The 22,433-nt window shown below is 32.0% G+C and overlaps 1 protein-coding gene across 2 annotated transcripts; it reads left to right on the forward strand.

Moving 5' to 3' along the window:
- Window positions 1–447: 447 nt before the first annotated feature.
- On the forward strand, window positions 448–8,119 carry LOC143071878 (uncharacterized). 2 transcript variants are annotated; one of them, XM_076246515.1, is made up of 2 exons: window positions 448–562; window positions 6,754–8,119. In XM_076246515.1, the coding sequence occupies exon 2, from the start codon at window positions 6,754–6,756 to the stop codon at window positions 7,831–7,833; it is 1,080 nt and encodes a 359-aa protein (XP_076102630.1). In that variant the 5' UTR covers window positions 448–562; the 3' UTR covers window positions 7,834–8,119. The 2 variants fall into 2 exon arrangements, with proteins under 2 accessions (XP_076102630.1, XP_076102632.1); XM_076246517.1 differs by having other exon boundaries at window positions 494–574.
- The last annotated feature ends 14,314 nt before the right edge of the window (window positions 8,120–22,433 follow it).

Here is a 22,433-nt window from a genome sequence, read left to right on the forward strand (position 1 = left end):
TTCCGCTTGAGTTTTAAACAATTTTATAAGTTTGATCAATTAAAATTTAACACAAATACAGAAACAATTATCTAAGGTTTTTAATGGCCAGTTTTCTGTTTAAATAGGATCAGAGACATATAATACAAGAGTTGTATTATATGTCTGATAGTATATTTCACATTAGTGGAACTTGATAAAAAATTATTCCTCTTCTTTAGGTCAATGATTCCTCAAATTCCTTGTTTAGGTATACAATATTCCATCGACATCCGATGGTTACATATCGTTGCATACGTGGACTATATTAACTTGGGCCAACGTTAAAATAAAACGATGGACCAATGCAATGATATACGTTGTGCCAATGTTGGGCCAACATACTCATGTTGTCTGGGTTAAGGACGTCATATTAGAATCTACAGTTTTCTATATGTACAGTAGGGAGTAGACTTAGTTTGAGACAATTCCGGAAATCAATCAACCAGCATTATCAAATTTTACATACACCGTTGTACTTCCTGTTTACAATTCCTGGTTAACAAATCGATGTTACATTTTAGACACTCTATAGACTGATAAGGTTATACTAATAGTTAGCAACTTTATTGATCCAATAGCTTATTTGTGTGCTTATTGGTTATTCAATGTTTTAATGACCTGTAAGAAGATAGAGATCATCTTAAAATCAGTTATAAAATTGACAATGGAAATGGGGAAATTATGTGTCAAAGACCAATTTTTTGTATGATGACTGTATGTCTCACCTTCAGGTCATGTCTCATGATCAGGAGCGCTGTTCCCAACCTGATGATGGGGTCATTCCCTTGTCAGATAAATTTGAAAAATTGAAAATTGGTAACATGTGCTTCTTATTTGGTTTTCATGCAGACTCAACATGCTCAATGAGTAAGAGAAAAGGTTTTTTTCTGAGATGCCTTGAAGGCATTGTATTCTGTATTCTGTAGGTGTCGCTGTTGACACTGGATTGTCTCCCTTGTAATTATTCAAGTCTCGCGTGTATATACAGCCCGTAACAGAGTAGTGATCGAATTCGCGTTTCTTTACCGTCAGGATATTAAAGACCCTGTTCACACTAGCATTTTTTTTTATCGATCTAATTTGAATCGATCTAAATAAAACCAGTTAGCGTTCACATTATCTTTAATCATATCGATCTCTATCGGTCTAATATGAACCACTGCGTTCACACTACAATTAAAAACGCAATCGATCTAACCTTTTGGCCCGTAAAACTGTAAACACTGTGTATAAATAGAACTGATTTATCAAATTCATGTGCTGTTAAACTGATACACACACTTGGAAAAAAAAATTGGATAAAGTTATTGTTTCTCTTGAATTACAATTTAAAATTTTGATACTGGTGTTATTGCAGTTTTCTTTAATTTTGAAAAAAATAACTGTAGCAACGAAGTTACAATACGACGCCGGAAATACTGCGGTTCCTGCAAAGAAAAAAAATCAACATAAGAAAAGAAGACACAGATTTCGCAAATCTATGCTATGGCGAAGACAACATGTTTACAGTTTGTTTTAAAGGTCTTTTAACAGAGAAATATGGGTTAAACAACGAACCTCTGAGATAGTTTTGTCGCTATACATGCGCATACGTTATTTTCGATTCAATCGTACTAGTTTAAACCGATCTCTGCGTTCACATCTAAAGTAAGATTGGTTTACTTTAGATCGATTCAAACTAAACTACCTCTTTTGGTGTTTTAGTTTGGACCGATTGAAGATCGATTCAATGCGTTCACATTAGCCCTTAAACCGATCTAAAGTGAACCGGTCTAGTTTAAATCGATAAAAATGTCCTAGTGTGAACAGGGTCTAAGTTACGCTATCGACAAACTTATTTCAGAGGTGACATAATTTAATTTTCTTCATCGACAAAATATTTCATGTCCAACGTGTAAGTTTTCATTGTTTAAGTCGAAGTTTTTTTAACACAGTAAAACATTTTTTTATAATCAACCTCTAGTCATTGGCATTTTCATTTTAACGGTAAAGGATCAAATACGGGATCTCCGAAATTTCTATCATTTGTTACGAGGAAATCATTATTCAATCGAACATATGTCTTTGTTCATGACACATATTATGAAATACAAAGGAGTTGAAATGATCAAATACTTTCGAACTGACGGAAACAAAAATACATAATCTAGAATGTGTGTTCTGTCATAAACAATGGTTTCGTCGTGCGAATCGACGAGATCATGTCACATGTAACTGATCTTAGCTGTAAAAACAGTTGGTGCGACCTCGATAAAATCTTTATCAATTTAATATAAGCGACAAGTATTAGTCTTTCCAAAAGGGCTAGTCGTCTCCTAGCTGATGAAAATGGAAAGTGCTCTCGCTTTGTAGGTTAATTCATTTACTACAATAGCCACGTGCATCAATCAACAAGTTTTACCACACACGTGAGGTCACACGTTATGAAATAGTACATATTATCGTTTAACGTTGTTGTTTACGAAACTCCAGAAGATTCGTCTATTTATAGATAAAAGTTACCTGTATACCAACCAATTTCATGAATATGCATGATTAATGACCAGGCAAAATCTAATTGCTAAAATAAAGAGGACAAATCCGATACTCTATGGGATTGAAGGACATTTTCTAGGTTTGGATTGTCCTAACCAATTAATAAACTTTGATTATTCACGTCTCGTAATATCTTCCAATCAGGTAGTAAGAAGCATTCACGCACTGACTGTCCATCGTTCGATTCTTAATAACGTCTCCTAGTAATATCGTCTAATAGGAGACGATAATAAATATTCATGACTACAATGATAATGAATTTATTGGAGTCACATCCACTGTTTCTACTGTAAACATGAACTCGTCGGTTAGTGCAATGAAGACACTTTTAAAGATTGAGATTGTTGGTTTATTCTTTACACCTTCGAGGTATTAAAATTATTTCAGTGTTTATTTAAAGTTAAATTTATTTTCAAATCTCTTCTGTTTAAAATTGTCGAAACTTCCGTTTAAGATTTCTGTGGTAAACTATCTATTCTATAGTTAGGACCATTTTATAATAAATACCCTTTTGTACAATAATACTTTCTTTATAGAAGTATAGATCTGCTGGTTATAGATTTTTTGTATAACTTTCATTATTGTGACGATGCGCTATGAAATTCAGATTAATTTATAAATAAAGTTGTATATAAATTTTTGGTCATAAACACAAATCTTTTAAAAGGTTCGACGAGTGCGTCAATGTTATAGTAGTTTGTTTACTGTAAGTTACTAAGCTTGGCCCGATTCATCTGTCATTTATGGAAACTAATTCACTACTTTCTGAGACATTCATTTTTATTTCACCATCAGACATGGAGCTACATTTGTAACTAAAGGAAAACTCTCAAATTAAAGAAATTTGACATGATATACTGAAACTTTCTTATAATCAATTAAACGACTGCTTTTCTTAGATATGTGATTTTTCATGGTCAAACTTTTTCATTGTTAACGGACATTTTGAGATTTTTTATTGTAAAAAAATGGTGTTTTTTTAAGAAATCAACATTCAAAGTTTAGAACTTCATGAACATGTACAGGAATCTGAATTATTGCACATCTATGTACTATTTAAAATTGTACTTCGATCTGTTGCGTCCTTAAAACGTTCTGACCGTCCTAAGATTTAATTTACGGAAATGTTTCGGTAAATTAAATTCAAATCCGAATTGAATGTTTATGACACACAAAAAGAGAAACCAGAATCTCTTGATAACCAAACATTTTTCATTTGTACACTGCTAAAAACTGTCAGGTCCTGGCCATGGTATATTTCGAGAATTTTTTTTTACTGATTTTTACTAAAAAAAATATTCTCTGTGTGTGCCATTACAAGAAAAAGTTTTGCTCGTTATTTTGTCATATTAAAAAAAATTCTCAACAAAATTTTCCCGTTTAAACGGCTGTACTAGAAAAAAGTTTGGCATGTGAAACGGACGAAGACATTCTAACAGAAGTACAAATACCAGTCCTCCCTTTTGTGTATGCATATGAGAAAACATTTCAAAGTTATTGATTGAATTCAAATCCATCACACATACGGTATACATTGTAGTCAGAAAAAATAAAGGACTTCATTTCTATCAAACACCTTTTAAATTGTTTACCAGTATATTTCTTTTAGTTTTGGGTAAAATTGTAAAGGAAATACTACTATCAAGACGTCCTTCCATACATCGTTTTTTTTCTGTTCTGACTTTGAAGAAATGACTACTTTTCGCCCAATCGAAATGGTGCATGGACATATTTTGTTTCATATTATTAGAATTATTTTCAATATTATCGGTATTAAACTTGATTATCGACACCTGAAAGTTTGTCAGCATTGTCAATCTTTTTAACGTTAAAGTACCAATAGTTCGGTCACTAGTTAATTCAGTTTGTCGATAATGTAGCTAATTTTGACGGTAAAGAAACATCGCTTCTCTGTTACGGGCTGTATATTTCACTCTGGTAAACAACTCACTTGTACTTTAAAATATATACTATTAGGTGGCAACTGCTTAACATATTTTTACAAAAATTAAAAAATATATACATTTATTAATTAACATGAAAATTTAAAGGAAAAAATAAAAAAAATAATCTAACATTACATTAATCAAACCAAGGAATTGTATATTTAAACAAACCGGCGCGAATCGCAAATAAAGTCACCCAACAATCGCATTAGTGTTTCATTAGAGACAGAGACATTGTCGTTTTTTTCCATTGACAATAAAAGTTCCAAATCAATATGCAACGATCCTGTGTTAAAGTATATTTCATGTATAAGTTTCTGTCGTGCCTCTTCATAATTTTCACAAAATAATAAATAATGTTCCACAGTTTCTAATTGACCACATTCACACTTGGGGTCTATATTTTGATTGATTTTGTTTTGGTAATTTTTTAGGTAGTATCCGGATCTTAAATTTCTAATAATTTTTGCTGTTTTATGATCTGGATAATCAAATGTCGATTTTTGGTGACAGTCTGATGAAAGTTATAATAAAATCTTCCTGTATCACTATTATCCCATCTATGTTGCCACTTTTTATTTACTAAAATTCTTGCTGCTGTTTTAATATCATTGTGATATGTTAAAAAATAGCCTTGCCAGAAGTCATAATTATATGGACTACCTGTACAGGAAGACATGTCACCCTAAAGGAACATTTGTGAAGGTGTCCTAGAAAAAAAGTCTGAGCAAGAGGTCAAAATTATTTGGACTACCTGTACAGCCGATGCAGGTTGTTTACTTTGAAAACAGTTTGCCCTAGTACCTATTCACCTGGTGTACTTTCACCATTAACTTATCACAATATCCAATTCGAACTTAGCATCACATACCATTTATGTCTTTATTTTTTACCCTATTAATTTAAAGAGCATACATTGTATATACATGTATTAGAAAATGTGTCCAAAAGAACTTCAGATTACTATAGGAGTCAAGCTGTATGGAAAAAAAATCCCTTTTATGTCTTACATTTCCTACATTGTTCATTTTACATCATTCCAACATGTCCAAGCTGACTATACAAAAAGAAGATGTGGTATGATTGCCAATGAGACAACTCTCCACAAGACACCAAATGACAGAAATTTTAAACAACTATAGGTCACCATACAGCCTTCAACAATCATTGAGTAAAGGCCATTCACATAATTTATTTAAAAAAATGTTATAGTTTCATTATTGCAATCAACAGTCAATGACAGTCATTAAAATTAATTCTCAATAAAACAAATGTAAGATTGAAGCCCAATAATGCTTTAAAACAAGCAATTGATTTTTAGATATTTTCTGAATGGAAATTTTCTAGAATACAATATATTTTCTTTGATATTGTCAATTATCAATCTATAGCTAGTACAAAGCAGGGTTCATACTTTGTGTATATATTCATTACACAATTAACATATTTGTGTCCTGATTTGCCACTAGGCATTAAACATCATATATTCCATCAGTTCCATAGATACTTTACATGCATCTGATGTATTGTACATGTATCATCACTACAGTATGTTATTTTTCAAACTTACAGTGTTTTTGAAAAAAAATTTGAAAATTCACAAAAAAAGTTAAAAAATTGAAAACAACACTTTTAATAATTTCAATGCGTCAGAAGTACTTTTCTGGATTTAACTTCATCAGGAACGCTCAAAGCCAAACATTTGAAATCCGAGGATGTATAAGTACCGAAACCGTTGAAGAGCTATATGACAAAAATACCTAAAATTGATAGCCAAATTTATCTAAATTCAACTTTACCTGAGGGAGATGAAACCTTAGTTTTTTAATAATTTCAAAATTTGTAAATGGACAATTTTAGAAAAGTTTCACTTTGTTAAATCATGTCAGTACCAAAGTACTGACTACTGAGCTGATTATACCCTCAGGGACTGATAAGTTAAGTTGATGGAGCAAGACAAATACTAGCAAACACAGGGTAAACCCATGTGCCCTGGAAAGGTCAGCACTAAGTGGTTCCTGCTCCATTAGTAGGAATAGTAGCACCTGTCATCTGGCTTGTGAATGGTTCAAATTTTATGCAAATTTCCATGTATAATCTAATGATCAGTGGAAAGAGGATGGAACTGTTGAATATTTCATAGTCAAATTTTATAGTGAAATATAATATATAAAGCAACAGTTGTTTTAAATTGAATAAAATGGATATTTTGATGTATGAAAATAAATATTTTGTACATATATTTTCTCAGATGATGGCTTGGAAAAGACTGATAATGAAGACCATAGCCAGGGGAGAATCAGTTCCTACTATTATGTCTGGCATAGTCTTACTGGTGGCACTTCATTGTTTGATTAAGTTTGAACAGATAAAAGACAATGGTGCATTCCAAGACCTTGATATTCCCATTTTAAGGGAACAAGATTTATATGGGTTAAAATATCCTGAAAAGTTCCCCGACCAAGGTCCTGATAAAATTCCTAAAATTCTCCATCAGACTTGGAAAAATAAAGAAATTCCAAGTAAATTTATGAAGTGGATTAAAACATGGTTGGTGAATCATCCTGATTGGGAATACATGTTATGGACAGATGAAAGTGCAAGACATTTAATTCAAGAAAAGTATCCCCATCTTTTAGACACATTTAATGGTTACAATGAAGGGATACGAAGAGCAGACTCATTACGATATATAATTCTACATGAATTTGGAGGAGTTTATGCAGATATGGACATGGAAAGTCTTAAACCCATTGATCCCTGGTTAAAAAAGTATCCATGTTTTGTAAGTCAGGAACCATACGAACATCCTGTGTTAGACAGTAATTTTGAAAATTTAGCTATAAATGCATTGATTGGTTGTCGACCAAAACATCCGTTTATGAAGAACATGATGGAAAATCTACCTCGATTCAAACATATGTGGAATGTTCTTGACAGTACAGGACCACATTTTATGACATTAGTTTTAAATGATTATATGCAGTTAAATCCAAATATGGCAGCATCAAATGAAAACTTTACGTACTTAGCTCCTCCTGAATATTTCTTCCCAACAGTAGATCCAGCTAAGCATTTTTGGTTTAGACATCAATGTGGAAAATTCTATAAACTGAGTAAAATTCAACAAAAAGCGTGCATGACATTAAAAGTGAAAGGTGTTAAACGTAAGCCTCCTCCTTGGAGTTATACCAAACATCATTGGGAGCATACTTATATAGATTTAAGATTATCCCTAAAGGGGCCAGTCAATATTTTCAAATTAGTGCCTCAAGCAAAAATATATTCAAATCAAAGGAGAACTGGAAGAGTAAGAGGGAAAATAAATTAGAAATGAAAACAAATTCAGATTTTTATTTTTATATTTCTATGTCATATGCACTTGCCTGTTGTCTCATATAGTTTGTGAAATGATATCGATGAATACAAATTAGTCTTTTAGTATATATACATGTACATAGTTGTGATTTTATTTACCTTTTGAGTTGTTAGCCAAGTTAAAACTCATGAAGTTTTATAATTGATAATTTTGGTTTTCTTTTACGGAATGATGTAGAAAATCGCAAACTGAACTAGAGTATTGCCAATGTTTGCAAATAAAACAATGTCAAAAATTGCTCATGCTTTAACTTTCGTTTGCAAAAATGTGCCTAACTGTAAACAATATGAAAACAAAAACATTAATATACATTTCAACTCAAATCAGTACCAAAAGGTACCTAACTCTGCAATACTTGTATGATAGACATTAAACACACAAACTGGTAAATTACGCACTAAAGTCGAAAATACTCATATGAAAGATAAGTTAACAAACACACATCAGTAACAAAAAGGTACTTAACCTTACTAAAATGGTATTATAGATTACAAACGCTCAAATCTTTACAAAAAGGCAACCAACTCTCCAATACTGGAATGATAAAAAGTAGCAGCGACCTTGAACTTTGACCTATTGACCACAGAAATTCAATACCATGCATACTTGAGTCATCATCCATGAAACATTTAACAGGCTTTAATTTGAACTTGGAATTATTTTTAATTATGGAATTTGCATAATTTCTTGTGTTTAAATTTTTTAATAAATTCCATGTTTATTTGGTATTATAATCTTTTGAGCGGTTAATAACACTTTCTATACAATGTATTTTGGTTAGATAGTGCTGTGCGCGGCACAGTACATTCTATTGAAAATATACTATTTTCTTTGTAATAGAAAGTGTTGTGTGCAGCACAGAACATTTCAGTACAAAATAAACATGAAATTTAATAAAAATTTCAATAACAAGAAATCAAGCAAATTCCATAATTAAAAATAATTCCAAGTTCATATAATAGCCTGTTATTTGTTAATGACATACAGACAAAGGAACAGACAGACAAAGTAGAGAAGATATCCTACAGACAATATTTTGGGAAGGATAGCAATTCTGTAAGATGAGGGACACAAATAGTCCAACCACACTGAGACCACTATAACACAGTCTCAGAACCACTAGCATTTTCTTCGCAATTCAAATAAGCATATATTTTGTAGGTTTTATTCTTTAAAAAAAAATAAAACACTTATAAGAAGCTATAGCTACACTTAGTTTTTTGAAAGATAATTTAATCATATATGACATTTTCATTTTGGCAAGATCACAGGCGCTTAGGTATATGATACAGATATAGAGGGAGGGGGCTCCAGTCATGCTTCAGTGATTTCCTATATAATCAACCAAATTTTTCCCACAAAAGGGAGGGGGCCCAGGCCCTCGGGATCAGCCTATGACTTCTGTGCATGTCTCACCTAGTTTAGAGTGATTTAAACAACTTCGAGAAAAAAACAAATTTTACTATCCATACTTACAAACATAGTCTGGATAGTAAAATTTGTTTTTTTTTCTCTGAGTTAGAGCACTTCATTTGATTTCGAGGGGTGGTTGGCGCTAGGATGAAATTTGTATAGGCAGGACAGGAATTGGAACAGAAAAAAGGCCAGATTAGTAACTTTGCATCAAAACTAGAGGCTCTAAAGAGCCTGCGTCACTCACCTGTATCTACTGATGCTTTGGAAATCATATAAAATAAGGTTAAAATCACAATTTATAGTATAAGATATCATTAGATACTATAATAATATCTAAGATAATAGCATTAAACTGCAAAATTTCCATAAAATTACTAACTCGGGGGCAGCAACCCAACAACTGGTTGTCAGATTAGTCTGAAAATTTCAGGGCAGATATATCTAAATCTGATGAATATTTTTGCCACCAGTCAGATCTATTTATAACCCTAAAACTGCATTTTACCCTATGTACTAATTTTAGCCATATCTGCCATCTTGATTTGCGGGGAGGGTCATCAGACACCTTTTTAAAACTAGATACTCTTATGATGATTGTTGACAAGTTTGATTACATTTTGTCATAGTAGTTTCAGAGAAGATTTTTGTAAAAGATTACAAAAATTTAAGAAAAATTGGTAAAATTGACTATAAAGGGCAATAAGTCCTGAAGGGGTCAACTGACCATTTAGGTCATTAACTTACTTGCAGATCTTACTTTGCTAAACATTATTGCTGTTTAAAGTTTATCTCCATCTTTAATAATATTCAAGATAATAACCAAAAACGGCAAAATTTCCTTAAAATGACCAATTAAGGGATAGCAACCCAACAACAGGTTGTCCAATTCATCTGAAAATTTCAGGGCAGATAGATTTTGACTTGATAAACAATTTTTACATGTGACTGTCAAATTTGCTCTAAATGCTTTGGTTTCAGAGTTATAGCCCAAAATCTATATTTTACCCCTTTGTTCTATTTTTAGCCATGGCGGCCATCTTGGTTAACTGGTCGGGTCAACGGACATATTTTTTAAAAACATACCCTAATGATGATTGTGGACAAGTTTTGGTAAATTTGCCTTCGTAGTTTCAGAGGAGAAGATTTTTGTAAAAGATTACGAAAATTAGGGAGCTACCATTTGATTTTTATGGGGGGGCTAGGATGAAAAATTTTGTCCTGCATTTTTTTTAGCTGTAATCTCTGTCCTGCCTTTTTATTTTTCACTCTGTTCTGTCCTGTCTTTTTTTTTTAGTTTATCCTGACTTTTTTTTACCTAAATTGTCGTCCTGACTTTTTTTTTTGCAAGTGTCTCATCCTGCCTTTTTTTTTACTCAAAACTCCTGTCCTGCCTATTTTTTTCATCCTAGCCCCCATAAAAATCAAATGGTAGATCCCTAAATTGTTAAAAATGTACTATAAAGGACAATAACTCCTTAAGGGGTCAATTGACCAATTTGATCATGTTACTTATTTGTAGATCTTACTTTGCTGAACATTAATTGCTTTTCACAGTTTACCTGTCTATCTATAATAATATTTAAGATAATAACCAAAAACGGAAAAATTTCCGGCTTAAAATTACCAATTTAGAGACAGCAACCTAACAACGGGTTCTCCGATTCATTTGATATTTTCAGAGCGGATAGATTTTGACCTGATTAACAATTTTACCCACGTCAGATTTGCTCTAAATGCTTTGATTTCAGAGATATAAGCCAAAATCTACATTTTACCCCTATGTTCTATTTTTAGCCATGGCGGCCATCTTGGTTGGTTGGCCAGGTCACTGGTTACACTTTTTAAACTAGATACCCAAATGATGATTGTGGCCAAGTTTGGTTTAATTTGGCCCAGTAGTTTCAGAGAAGATTTTTATAAAAGTTAACGACGACGGACGCCGGACGCAAAGTGATTAGAAAAGCTGATTTGGCCCTTCGGACAAGTCGAGCTAAAAATGCAGGATGAAAATATATGTAAAAAATTCAGAATAAACAAGGCAGGACAGAGACAACATTTTTCATCCTTGCCACCCTAAAAATCAACTGGTATAGCTCCCTTGTGTAATGAAGAATCCTTGAAAGTTTGATGGAAATTTAACCTATTCACTGTTTATGATATTTGATTTTTGTTTGCTTATAACGTCCTGTGACAAATATTAATGCATGTTTGGGACGAGAACAAATTAACAATATTAAAATGCAATAATTAGGTAATGTAAGAGGCCGATAGTGAAGAAAGTGGAGGGACATTTGGACTGCCACTGGAAAATGAAGGTAATTTGGATAGGGACACACATTTTTACTTTCAACCGTTCGGGCAACATACGACTACTGTCCCATCAAAGTGTTGTTGCAAGGGTTATTAGTAACGTACAGCCTCGGAGAGCGTGGCACTTTTTTTTTATACCTGGGATCCGATTGGATTTAACGTCCCCATTATGACCAGACGTTGCTTCGTACATCCTTATCCAAACAGACGCCCCACTTTTGTGCGTTTTTTTTAACCATTTTTTTTCTGCCACAATGACATTGGATAGGAAGAATGCCTAAGTGACAATATTTTCAACCCCAGTCACCCTTTGAGGATTGTTTATGAAGAGGTTCAATAATATTGAGGAACTTGATGATGTTTATCATTCAAATAATATAAAACTGAAGAATTCATGTGCTGGTATCGAAACCCCTGAAATGATTATAATTACTTAAGTTATGGACAATAGACAATATTTTATTCGCACAAACACATTTACATTAAATGGTTATGGCATACAAAATTAAGACAATAAACTGACAATAGTTAAATTGATTATAATTATATTAGAGTGACAGTGGTATTCACAGCGAAGAAGAAAAAGGCTATAAATATCAACAGTTAACACATTGTTAATGTTCATGAACAATTAAAAAAAAAGAACACAAACAAAAATTAGGTTGCAAATTAAAAAAAGTTATACAGATGTTCTTAATAAAAGACAATCATTAATATACTTTATGGTAATTTTTATAATGACTGGTAGATTGCTATTTAAAAGTACAGTCAGATGATTTAGTGTTATAGTGGACTGCAATTTAATAAAATTGAAATTAAGATTTTTATTAATATTTTGTATATAGGTATCCTTTAATGATTTATAGCATGGACAGATTGAGAAGAAATGGTATTCATCCTCAATTTCTTGTCTGTTACAGGATAAGCAAATCCGTTTACTTCTTTCAATGTTGGTATAACGCCCTCTTTCAATTGCTAGGGAATGCGCACTTAGTTTAAATTTACTGAAAACTGATCGGTCGGTTTTGAATTTACATATATCAATATATGGGGGCCTTTTTCTAATTCTTTTAGTATGACAAAAGAAATTTAATTTTTCACATTTATTGATAGAACAATTCATAATTTGATAAGCCTGGTCATAGATTCTTTGTTGGATACTATTTATGTGATATTTTAAATTAAAAGTATTAAAAGTGAGATGACCAAAACCTAATTTATTTAACCAGTCTTTTACAATGTTAACCCATTTACTTGTTTTCTCTACATTATTATATATTTTATGGACTAAAGTGTTAGGCGAGTTTACAATGTGGTTTAGAAATTTTATAGCTGAAAGGTGAATTTTAAAGTACAAAGGGATTCTGTTTGTCTCATTTAATATGTAAATGTTCAAATGGATCTGAATCTTTGAACACTTGGCTTACACCCCAAACTTCACTTCCATAAAGAGTTATTGGAACAACTAAAGTATCAAATAATTTTTCAAGCATACTGCAGGAATTATCTAAAGAGACTGTTTTTTTAATTTTAAACCAAGCTTTTCTTCCTTTTTCCATAAGATTTTTTTTTGAATGACTTAAACTTCCTGAACAATTTCAGTCTATGAAGGCGTATCGATAAAAACTTTAACTACAGTTACACCAAAACCATTGCACCCAAAATATTTAACTATAAACAAGCATTACAGGACCTTGATTTAGAACAATACCTAAATAAACCTCTGACATGTGACTGTTCCAACTCGCCTTACAATTACAGCCCCTCTGGCCATGTTATTACTTGGGATCTAAACATAATTCAACATGAAAATCTCCGAAAGGTGATTTCTCGTGGTCCTAAGTTCACTTTCAGATATATTGATGATGTTCTTTCCATTAACAATCCGAACTTTTCTGATTGGATTCCATTAATATACCCACCAGAACTAGAAATTAAAGAGACCACAGACACGGCTTCCTCTGCCTCATTTTTAGACTTATACCTCGAATTTGACATACACAGTCATCTCAGTACCAGAATCTATGACAAACGAGACGATTTTAATTTTGAAATTATCAATTTCTCCCACCTTAGTAGTAATATACCAACTTCACCTGCATATGGAATATACATTTCCCAACTTATTAGGTATTCAAGAGCTTGCAGCTCCTATTCAGACTTTGTAAAACGTCACCAGTGTCTGAGCAGAAAATTGATGAACCAGGGATATGTCAAAGAACGTCTCGTCCTTTTTCTAAAAAAGTTCATCGGAAGATACCCAGAACTTGTTGATAAATATTCCGTATCAACTTCACAAATAATGCAAGATGGTCTTGAAGTATAGATTTTGCGTACTGACGTTTGTTATCATCTTAATTACGTATTATAGTATTCTTTTATATGTCTTTTTTAGATATTCATTTGAAGTGACTCTGTGGTTATGTAAAACCACATACTTTGAACGGCAAAATTATTTCATTTATTGATATTACTTTTACTTAAGGATCTTGACATACTATGAATGACAAAACTATTTTATTCAATAAGACTACCTTTTCTGTTTAGTCTGTTTTTTATGATATACATTTGAAACTGTACTTATGTATCCCGTCATACTTTGAACCACACCATTGTTTTATTTATTATTATTACTTTTACTGTTAAATCTGGTTTTTGTTATATCTACTTTACGTGAGTCTGCATTTATGTATGCCGTCATACTACAAAATTATTTTTATGTCTACCTGTGCGAATTTCAAACGCGCAATTTTACACCAGTAATGAAAACCTTCTATCATTTATGGGTAGACTTTACATAGATAAATTCAGCCGTATTTGACGTGAAACTGTACTTATGTATCCCGTCATACTTTGAACCACACCATTATTTTATTTATTATTTTTACTGTAAGTCTGTTTTTTGTTATATCTACTTTACGTGAGTCTGCATTTATGTATGCCGTCATACGACAAAATTATTTTTATGTCTACCTGTGCGAATTTCAAACGCGCAATTTTACACCAGTAATGAAAACCTTCTTTCATTTATGGGTAGACTTTACATAGATAAATTCAGCCGTATAGGAAAAGCAAAATGAGAATGTTGAATTTGATGTATGCCTTTTTGTGCTACTTTGTTACATTTGTTGTTTATGTAGTGATATTAAGATGATAACACAATATTGACTGTTGTACCCCTATTTTTGACATTTTTACTCTTTGAGTATGTTTGTTTTGTTCATGCATCGTTGACAATGTAATGGAATTTGATGCGACTGTCATACAAGGGAGAGGTTTAGCTAGCTATAAAACCAGGTTCAATCCACCATTTTCTACATTAGAAAATGCCTGTACCAAGTCAGGAATATGACAGTTGTTATCCATTCGTTTGATGTGCTTGGACTTTTGATTTTGCCTTTTGATTTTTGATTTTCCTTTTTGAATTTTCCTCGGAGTTCAGTATTTTTGTGTTTTTACTTTTTTCTTATATCACATAGCGATATTGTCTAATATCAATTGTAAATATGCAGACATTCCATGCGGAAAATGTTATTTTCGGCAACGAAAAATTAAGAAAATACTAATTTTAAAACTTATTGTTCAAATATAAACAACAATTGAGTCTAAATATACATGCAGAAGTTAGTTAGAAGCTTAAGTTTATGTCAGTTTAAAATTTGAAGTGCTGTGTTTTTCTTATATACATAAATAAACAATGCGATACTTTTAAAATATCATAGCGGTGTTTTTGTTATATCAATATTAGTACCGATTAGTATTAATATTAGACTGTTGTACCCATATTTTGACAATTTTACCTATTATGGCTGTTTTGTTCACGCATCGTTGTAAATATGACAGAATTTGATGAGACTGTCATACACGTGAGAGGTGAAGTGCTATAAAACCAGGTTCAATCAACCATTTTCAAAATTTGAAAATGCCAGTACCGAGTCAGAAATAGGACAGTTGTTATCCATTCGTTTGGTGTGTTTTATCATTTGATTATACCATTTGATAAGGGACTTTCTGATTTGAATTTTCCTCGGAGTTCAGTATTTTTTTAAATTTTACTTCTTAGTAGTATTGTATGTAGATAAGCAGTTTTAAGACCATTGCTTAAATTCAAATTGTTTTTGAAAACATCTTACAAATTTCTCAATTGGTTTTGGAAGCAAATCTAATCAAATAAGAGTTTAATAAACAATGCCGTTATCAAAGTATCAGAATGATTGACCTGTACTTTTGAATCTCCTTTTTTTTTTTTTAAATTAGACCGTTGGTTTTCCTGTTTGAATGGTTTAACACTAGCAATGTTCTTGTTCCTATATAGCGTGGTGTTCGCTTTGAGCCAAGGCTCCGTGTTTAAGGACCTACTTTGATCTATAATGGTTTACTTTAAACAAATTATTACTTTGATGGAAAGTTGTCTCATTCGAACTCATGCACCATCTTCTTATATCTATAAATCTTTAAAATTTCCCCTTATAAATAACTGCTTTCCAGTCCTCCCAACTGAACAATCTAAATTTATGAATATAGAAAAGATATATAGATATAGGAAGATGTGGTGTGAGTGCCAATGAGACAACTCTCCATCCAAATAACAATTTAAAAAAAAGTAAACCATGATAAAAGGTCAATGTACGGCCTTCAACACGGAGCCTTGGCTCACACCGAACAACAAGCTATAAAGGGCCCCAAAATTACTAGTGTAAAACCATTCAAACGGGAAAACCAACGGTCTAATCTATATATAAAAACGAGAAACGAGAAACACGTATATATTACATAAACAAACGACAACTACTGTACATCAGATTCCTGACTTTGGACAGGTGCAAACATTTGCAGCGGGATTAAACGTTTTAATGGATCCAAACCTTCTCCCTTTTTCTGAAACAATAGCATAACATCACAACATAGTAAAACACACGATAAAATATCAATTGGCAGACTTAACTCAATCAAAAAACGTAAATTAATACACAATGAACGAATGAACGAATATACACATTTTTAACGTGAAAAGACATTTACATCTTATTTATTTGTGTTCTAAACATGTTTTTTAGTACTCATTGAAGAAATGAATTTATAACAAGCGATACGGATTGTTATTTTGCACTAAGAAAAGTTCGCGTATTTATACGATCGGTTACTAGCCAAAAACGAAAGTCAAATCTCTGCGGCAACAATACATCGGAATACCCTCACGGTCATCGCGATGTAAAAGAGCGTCCACGCGGCGAGCTGATTATGTTCATAGAGATATCGATTTACCAACGGGGAAAAGTCTTTGATATCCAAAAAGAACTGTCTTCCTTCTCAATATCTTTTGCTATGTTTTAAAATAATAAATATATTTTCTGTTTGACAAAATTTTTGATTTTCGTTGTATCTGAAGTTGTCCAATTTATAGTCTGAGGCTACTCAGTTGGTATCTGCAAAGAGCGGGACATCAGCATTTGTACATTTTAATTTGTTTGGATTATTGATTTTACCATTTGAATATTCATTGTAATTTGGAGCTGTATTGGATTGGATTGTTCGAATGAATGTTTCTTTTAAGTAATGATATTTTTTGTCTATTTCGATATTACCAAGGTGGGTAGACTATAGCAGTGTGACCAGTAAATTATAATCTAATAGGTCGGTAGACGTATTTGCAACCGCTTTTAAATTCCGCCATTGCATCATCACTTCAAATAGAATTATAAAAAAGAAGATGTGGTAAGATTGCCAATGAGACAACTGTCCACAAGAGACCAAAATAACGCAAACATTGACAATTATAGGTCGCCGTACGGCCTTCAACAATGAGCAAAGCCCATACCGCATAGTCAGCTATAAAAGACCCCGATAAGACAATGTAAAACAATTCAAACGAGAAAATAACGGCCTTATTATATAAAAGAAAAACAAATATGTAACACATAACCAAACGACAACCACTGAATTACAGGCTCCTGACTTGGGAAAGGTACATACATAAATAATGTGGCGGGGTTAACCATGTTAGTTAGTTGGTTAAACCATGTGATTGAAAACAATAGACTGAACAGGTTGTTAACACTTTCAACTATCAATAGGGTCAAGCAACATTTTCGGAATGATAAGTTCATGTAAGCGTTAATTGAGTTACAGTTACGAAATTTTAGTGATGTTGATCCTAAAACATTGAACTGGTCATGATCTGAGTTTGTGAATTATGTTTGCAGTTTTCTTGACATGCATTGTGAAGTGTCGTCGTATTAATTCTATATTAGAAAACTATAGCAGTTATATTAGAAAAGTATCGCATTAATAAATTTTTGATATTAAAAAATCATCGCTATGATATAAGACAAATGTCGCATTGATATTTTAAAATATAGCAGTATTGTTGACTTATAGGTGATTTTGGCGTAGCAAACAATTGAATTCATCTCAATTGCATTCCACTGAATTTGCTACATGATATTTATAGAATGTGTACATCTACAAATGATAAATCATGCATTTATGTTTCATTTATTCAATAATTCAATTTTCTCGTTTAAATACACCTTGCTTGTTATTACATAAAATAACTCATGAAAATTATACACCAGACGTATGTCATGTTAAATATCACCCTGTTTTAAGAAAAGAGTCTTTACTTTATACCGAGAAATATGCCTTTCTTCGTACAAATGCTAACATTCGTCTGAAATTTCCAACAATGCAACTCGTTGATATAAGACAATATCGCTCGTTGATATAAGAAAAGCTTTTATCGAATCGCTACTTCCATAGACTGAATTTATAGTTATTCCAACGTAACAAATAGATTTAACAGTCTCTAGATGTTCTTTTTCTACTTTAAAATAATTACAATGAGATTTTTCATTAGAATTGAATATTATAATTTTTGATTTTGTTTGTTAACATCAAGTTTCCATGCGGAACAAAATTTAGTTAACTCATTTTATAGTGCATTTTGTAGCCCTTCTTGGGTTTCAGACAATAAAATAATGTCATCTGCATATAGTAATGATGTTAGTTTAACATCTCCTATAATAATTGGTTAAGTGTTTGCATGATCAAGGTCATTTACAAGGCCATTTATATAAATATTAAACAAAGTGGGGCTAAGTACGTCCCCTTGTTTTACTCCGCAATTTGATATAAATTCATGGCTAATACCATTTTGAAATTTAATTCTGCATTTGTTGTCATTATACATTGATTGGATGACGTTAAAAAGTTTGCCTGGAAGTCTGTTTTAGAGTAGAATGTAAAATAAACCCTTCCTCCAGACAGTATCAAAGGCTTTTCGCAGATCTATAAATGCTGCAAAAATTTTCTTGTTTTTAGTTTTATATTTGTCTACAATTAATAGACTTTAATGAGAAGATATGATCTGCTGTTCTAGCTTTTTCTTTGAAGCCAATCTGATTTTCACTTATCAAATTATTGGTGTTAATAAACTTCATAAGTCTAGTGTGTATAATTTTATTGAATAATTTTCCCAAATTAGAAGTCAATGAGATACCTCTATAATTAGAGGGGTCAGATTTGTTCCCCTTTTTATGAATTAAAGTAATCAGACTTTTGTTCCATAATTTTGGGAAGCTGCCTTTCATAAATACTAGGTTAAAAAGTTTTAATAGGGGTTCTAATAATACTGGCATACCGCATTTAATCATTTCGTTAGAAATTAAGTCTTCAGCTGATGATTTACCATTTTTAAGTGTTTTAACTGCATTTAAAATGTCAGCTGGCTGAATTTGTTTATTTAATTCGTTGTCAGAGTTGCATGTATTTAGTGTCTTTTTTAAGGCTTTAATTTTTCAATAATTATGTCATGGAATTTATTGTTTTGGATATTAGAAGTACTGTTCATTTTTTTAAAGTAGTTTATAAATAATTCTTGATCAAAATGGTTTTCCTCTTTTATTTCTGAAAGAGAACTTAATTTGTTAAGTAAATTCCAAAATGTGTTTGGGTCTTTTTTCATATTTAGTGAAATTTGGTCACAGATTTGACTCTTGTAACTTCTTTCTTCTTGTTTACACCTTCTTCTTAATTTAGATTTGAATGAGTAAAATGATTTTCTATAGGATCCATTGTCTGGAAACTTATTTACAAGTAAACAGTACTTTTTAACTGTAGTATGGAGGTCATGACAAGAGTCTGAGAACCATGGTTTTTTATTTTTCTTAATAGGCCTATTCATGATTTTCTTTTGAACAAACTTAGTGGATAAAAGTGCTGTATCACACAAAATAGCGTTGAATTTTTCAGCAGCTGAATTAGAATCAATCTGTTTATCATTTACAAATTCATCTAGTCTTTGTTTTACATGTGAGTTTTGAATGTTTGTAGTATAATAATCAATTGCTTTGTTTTCCCCAAAAAATTTACCAGGGAGAGGATCTAATTTTGTCTCTATAGTTTTACATTTTTGAAAGCAAGTAAGAAAAGAGCAACTGATAGGACAGTGATCTGATATTGGAGTAAAATCACTAACTTTAAAGTTTCCTATGCATTGTAATAAATTAGAAGACACAAGTGTATAGTCTACAAGACTGGAACCATTATATGTTATACATGTACATTTGCCCAAAAGGGTCTCCAATAGTTCTTCCGTTCAGTATTCTGAGTCCGGATTCTTTACATAAATCAATTAATAACTTTCCACTCTCATTTATAAGAGATGCACTAGTAAATTACGTAATAAAGATTTATTGAAACTTTCGTTAATTTTGTAGAATTTTTTAAAATTTAGAATATAAAAAAGAAGACAACGACCGTCAGTAGAACCACTCTTACATCAGAGGCTAATTTAAACGGGACTAGCCCCTCCCCCTTTTGTGGAAAAAAGGGTAATTATTTAGGGAATCATTGAGGTGTGACTGAAGCGGGCCTCCTCTCACAGTAGAAGTAAGTGAACCAACTTTTTTTTTAATTTCTATACATCCGCGGGGGAGATTTAATACTCATGTTTTGCTTTCATCATTGAAAAAAAAGATTGACAGCATTTATTGCTGATATCTATACTATTAAACGAGAAGACCTCATTTTGTGTGTCGCTTCTCTTCTTTCCCCAATAAATTAATCAACACGCCTCTGTGTCCTATAGGTACAGTGCATAGTTGCATTTGTCATCCATTCATATGACTATTCAGATTGAGTTATTTTGGGAGAAAAACGAGAAAAAAAGGCATCCGGATATTGTCCCGTCATTGGACAAAATTTTAAGTCAGATTAGACTTCCGGTTTGCGTTTTTCTGTATACTTTGAACGAATAAAGTGTATTTTCAAAATTCTATCTGCTATCATTTTCAAGTTTACTATCCATTACTATCTATTTATTAAGGGCATACGATACAGTTTTGAACTTGTATTTACAAGTTTATGAAAATTTGCATATAGGCTATTTTTTACCTCCTTTAATCAAATATGTAATAAAAAATATACCTTCATGTGCTACTTTTTGAGTAAAATGAGTTCGAAATTTTGTATATTTGCTCAAAATTCAGATTTGTGTCCGTATTTTCTTTTTCGAAAGAAAGACATAACTTTTTTGTTTTAAAAGATAAACACAAAATGGTTTTTGTTAAATAATCGGTAATTTCTGTATTTTATAAGTATCATTAAAAATTATGCAATTTTTATTCCGAAATAACTCTATATTTAGCAAATGTTCATGGATAGAGGAAAAAACGTCATTTTTTGCTGCATGTTTATCAAAATTAAAAAAATTGCGCTATTTACAGTTTTATAAAATTTGGGTCACATAATCTCCTTGCAAAATGAAACAAATTGCTGTTTTAAAAAATAGGGGTCCATGAACTCGTTTTCAAATTAAATCAGTTTAAATGATAAAAATCAGTCGAAAGATGCATCTTTTCCCGATATGTCACAGTTTGACGTCGCGAAATAACATTTTACGTTCGCAACGTCATTACCTTCCCTGTTAACTGTATCGTATGCCCTTAATGGTCTGTATACTATATCTATGACCACCATGGATCGATTAGAAAACTTAGAATTGAAAGTAAATACACTTTATTTATATAGTAATGAGGGGGGGATAGGACCTTTATCGGGACTCCGGGATCGGGTGTTTTTAAGCTCGGGATTTCGGGATTGACCCTTTCGGGATCAGGGAATTCTCGTTTTTGAATTTCGGGACCTCGGGATTTCGTGATTTCAAGCCCGGGATTTCGGGATTTCATGTTTTTAAGCCCGGGAATTTGGGATCAGGACCCCTCCTACCCTCCCTCAGTAATGAACTCGGTAATGAATGTTCATAATATACAGATAAGCGCTAAAATTATTCATGTGAACTTTTGATACCTTTTCTGAAATTCTCCAGTCATTAAATCTTTTACAAAATTCATTGATTACAAAAAAAAAAAGAAGATGTGGTATGATTGCCATGTTGACAACTCTCCACAAGAGACCAAAATGACGCAGAAATTAACAACTATAGATCACCGTACGGCCTTCAACAACGAGGAAAGCCCATGCCGCATACTCAGCTTTAAAAGGCCTTAAAATAACAATGTAAAACAATTCAAACGAGAAAACTAGCGGCCTTATTTATGCTAAAAAAATGAACGAAAAACAAGTATGTAACACATAAACAAACGACAACCACTAAATTACAGGCTCCTAACTTAAATGTTCATAACATACTAAATGTATTTTCATATTGAAATTGATAGAAAACCAAAAATTGGGAATTTTGGAAATAAAGGAGGAGGGATAAAAAAAAACATTTTCCTACGCTCTGAATGCCTGCTATTTCGCGGGTGTGTTCTAGTATCATATATAATTGCGCATGGTCAACTGACACTGTACATCTGACAATA

Source organism: Mytilus galloprovincialis, chromosome 4, assembly GCF_965363235.1.
Source record: "Mytilus galloprovincialis chromosome 4, xbMytGall1.hap1.1, whole genome shotgun sequence".
NCBI classification, from domain to species: domain Eukaryota; kingdom Metazoa; phylum Mollusca; class Bivalvia; order Mytilida; family Mytilidae; genus Mytilus; species Mytilus galloprovincialis.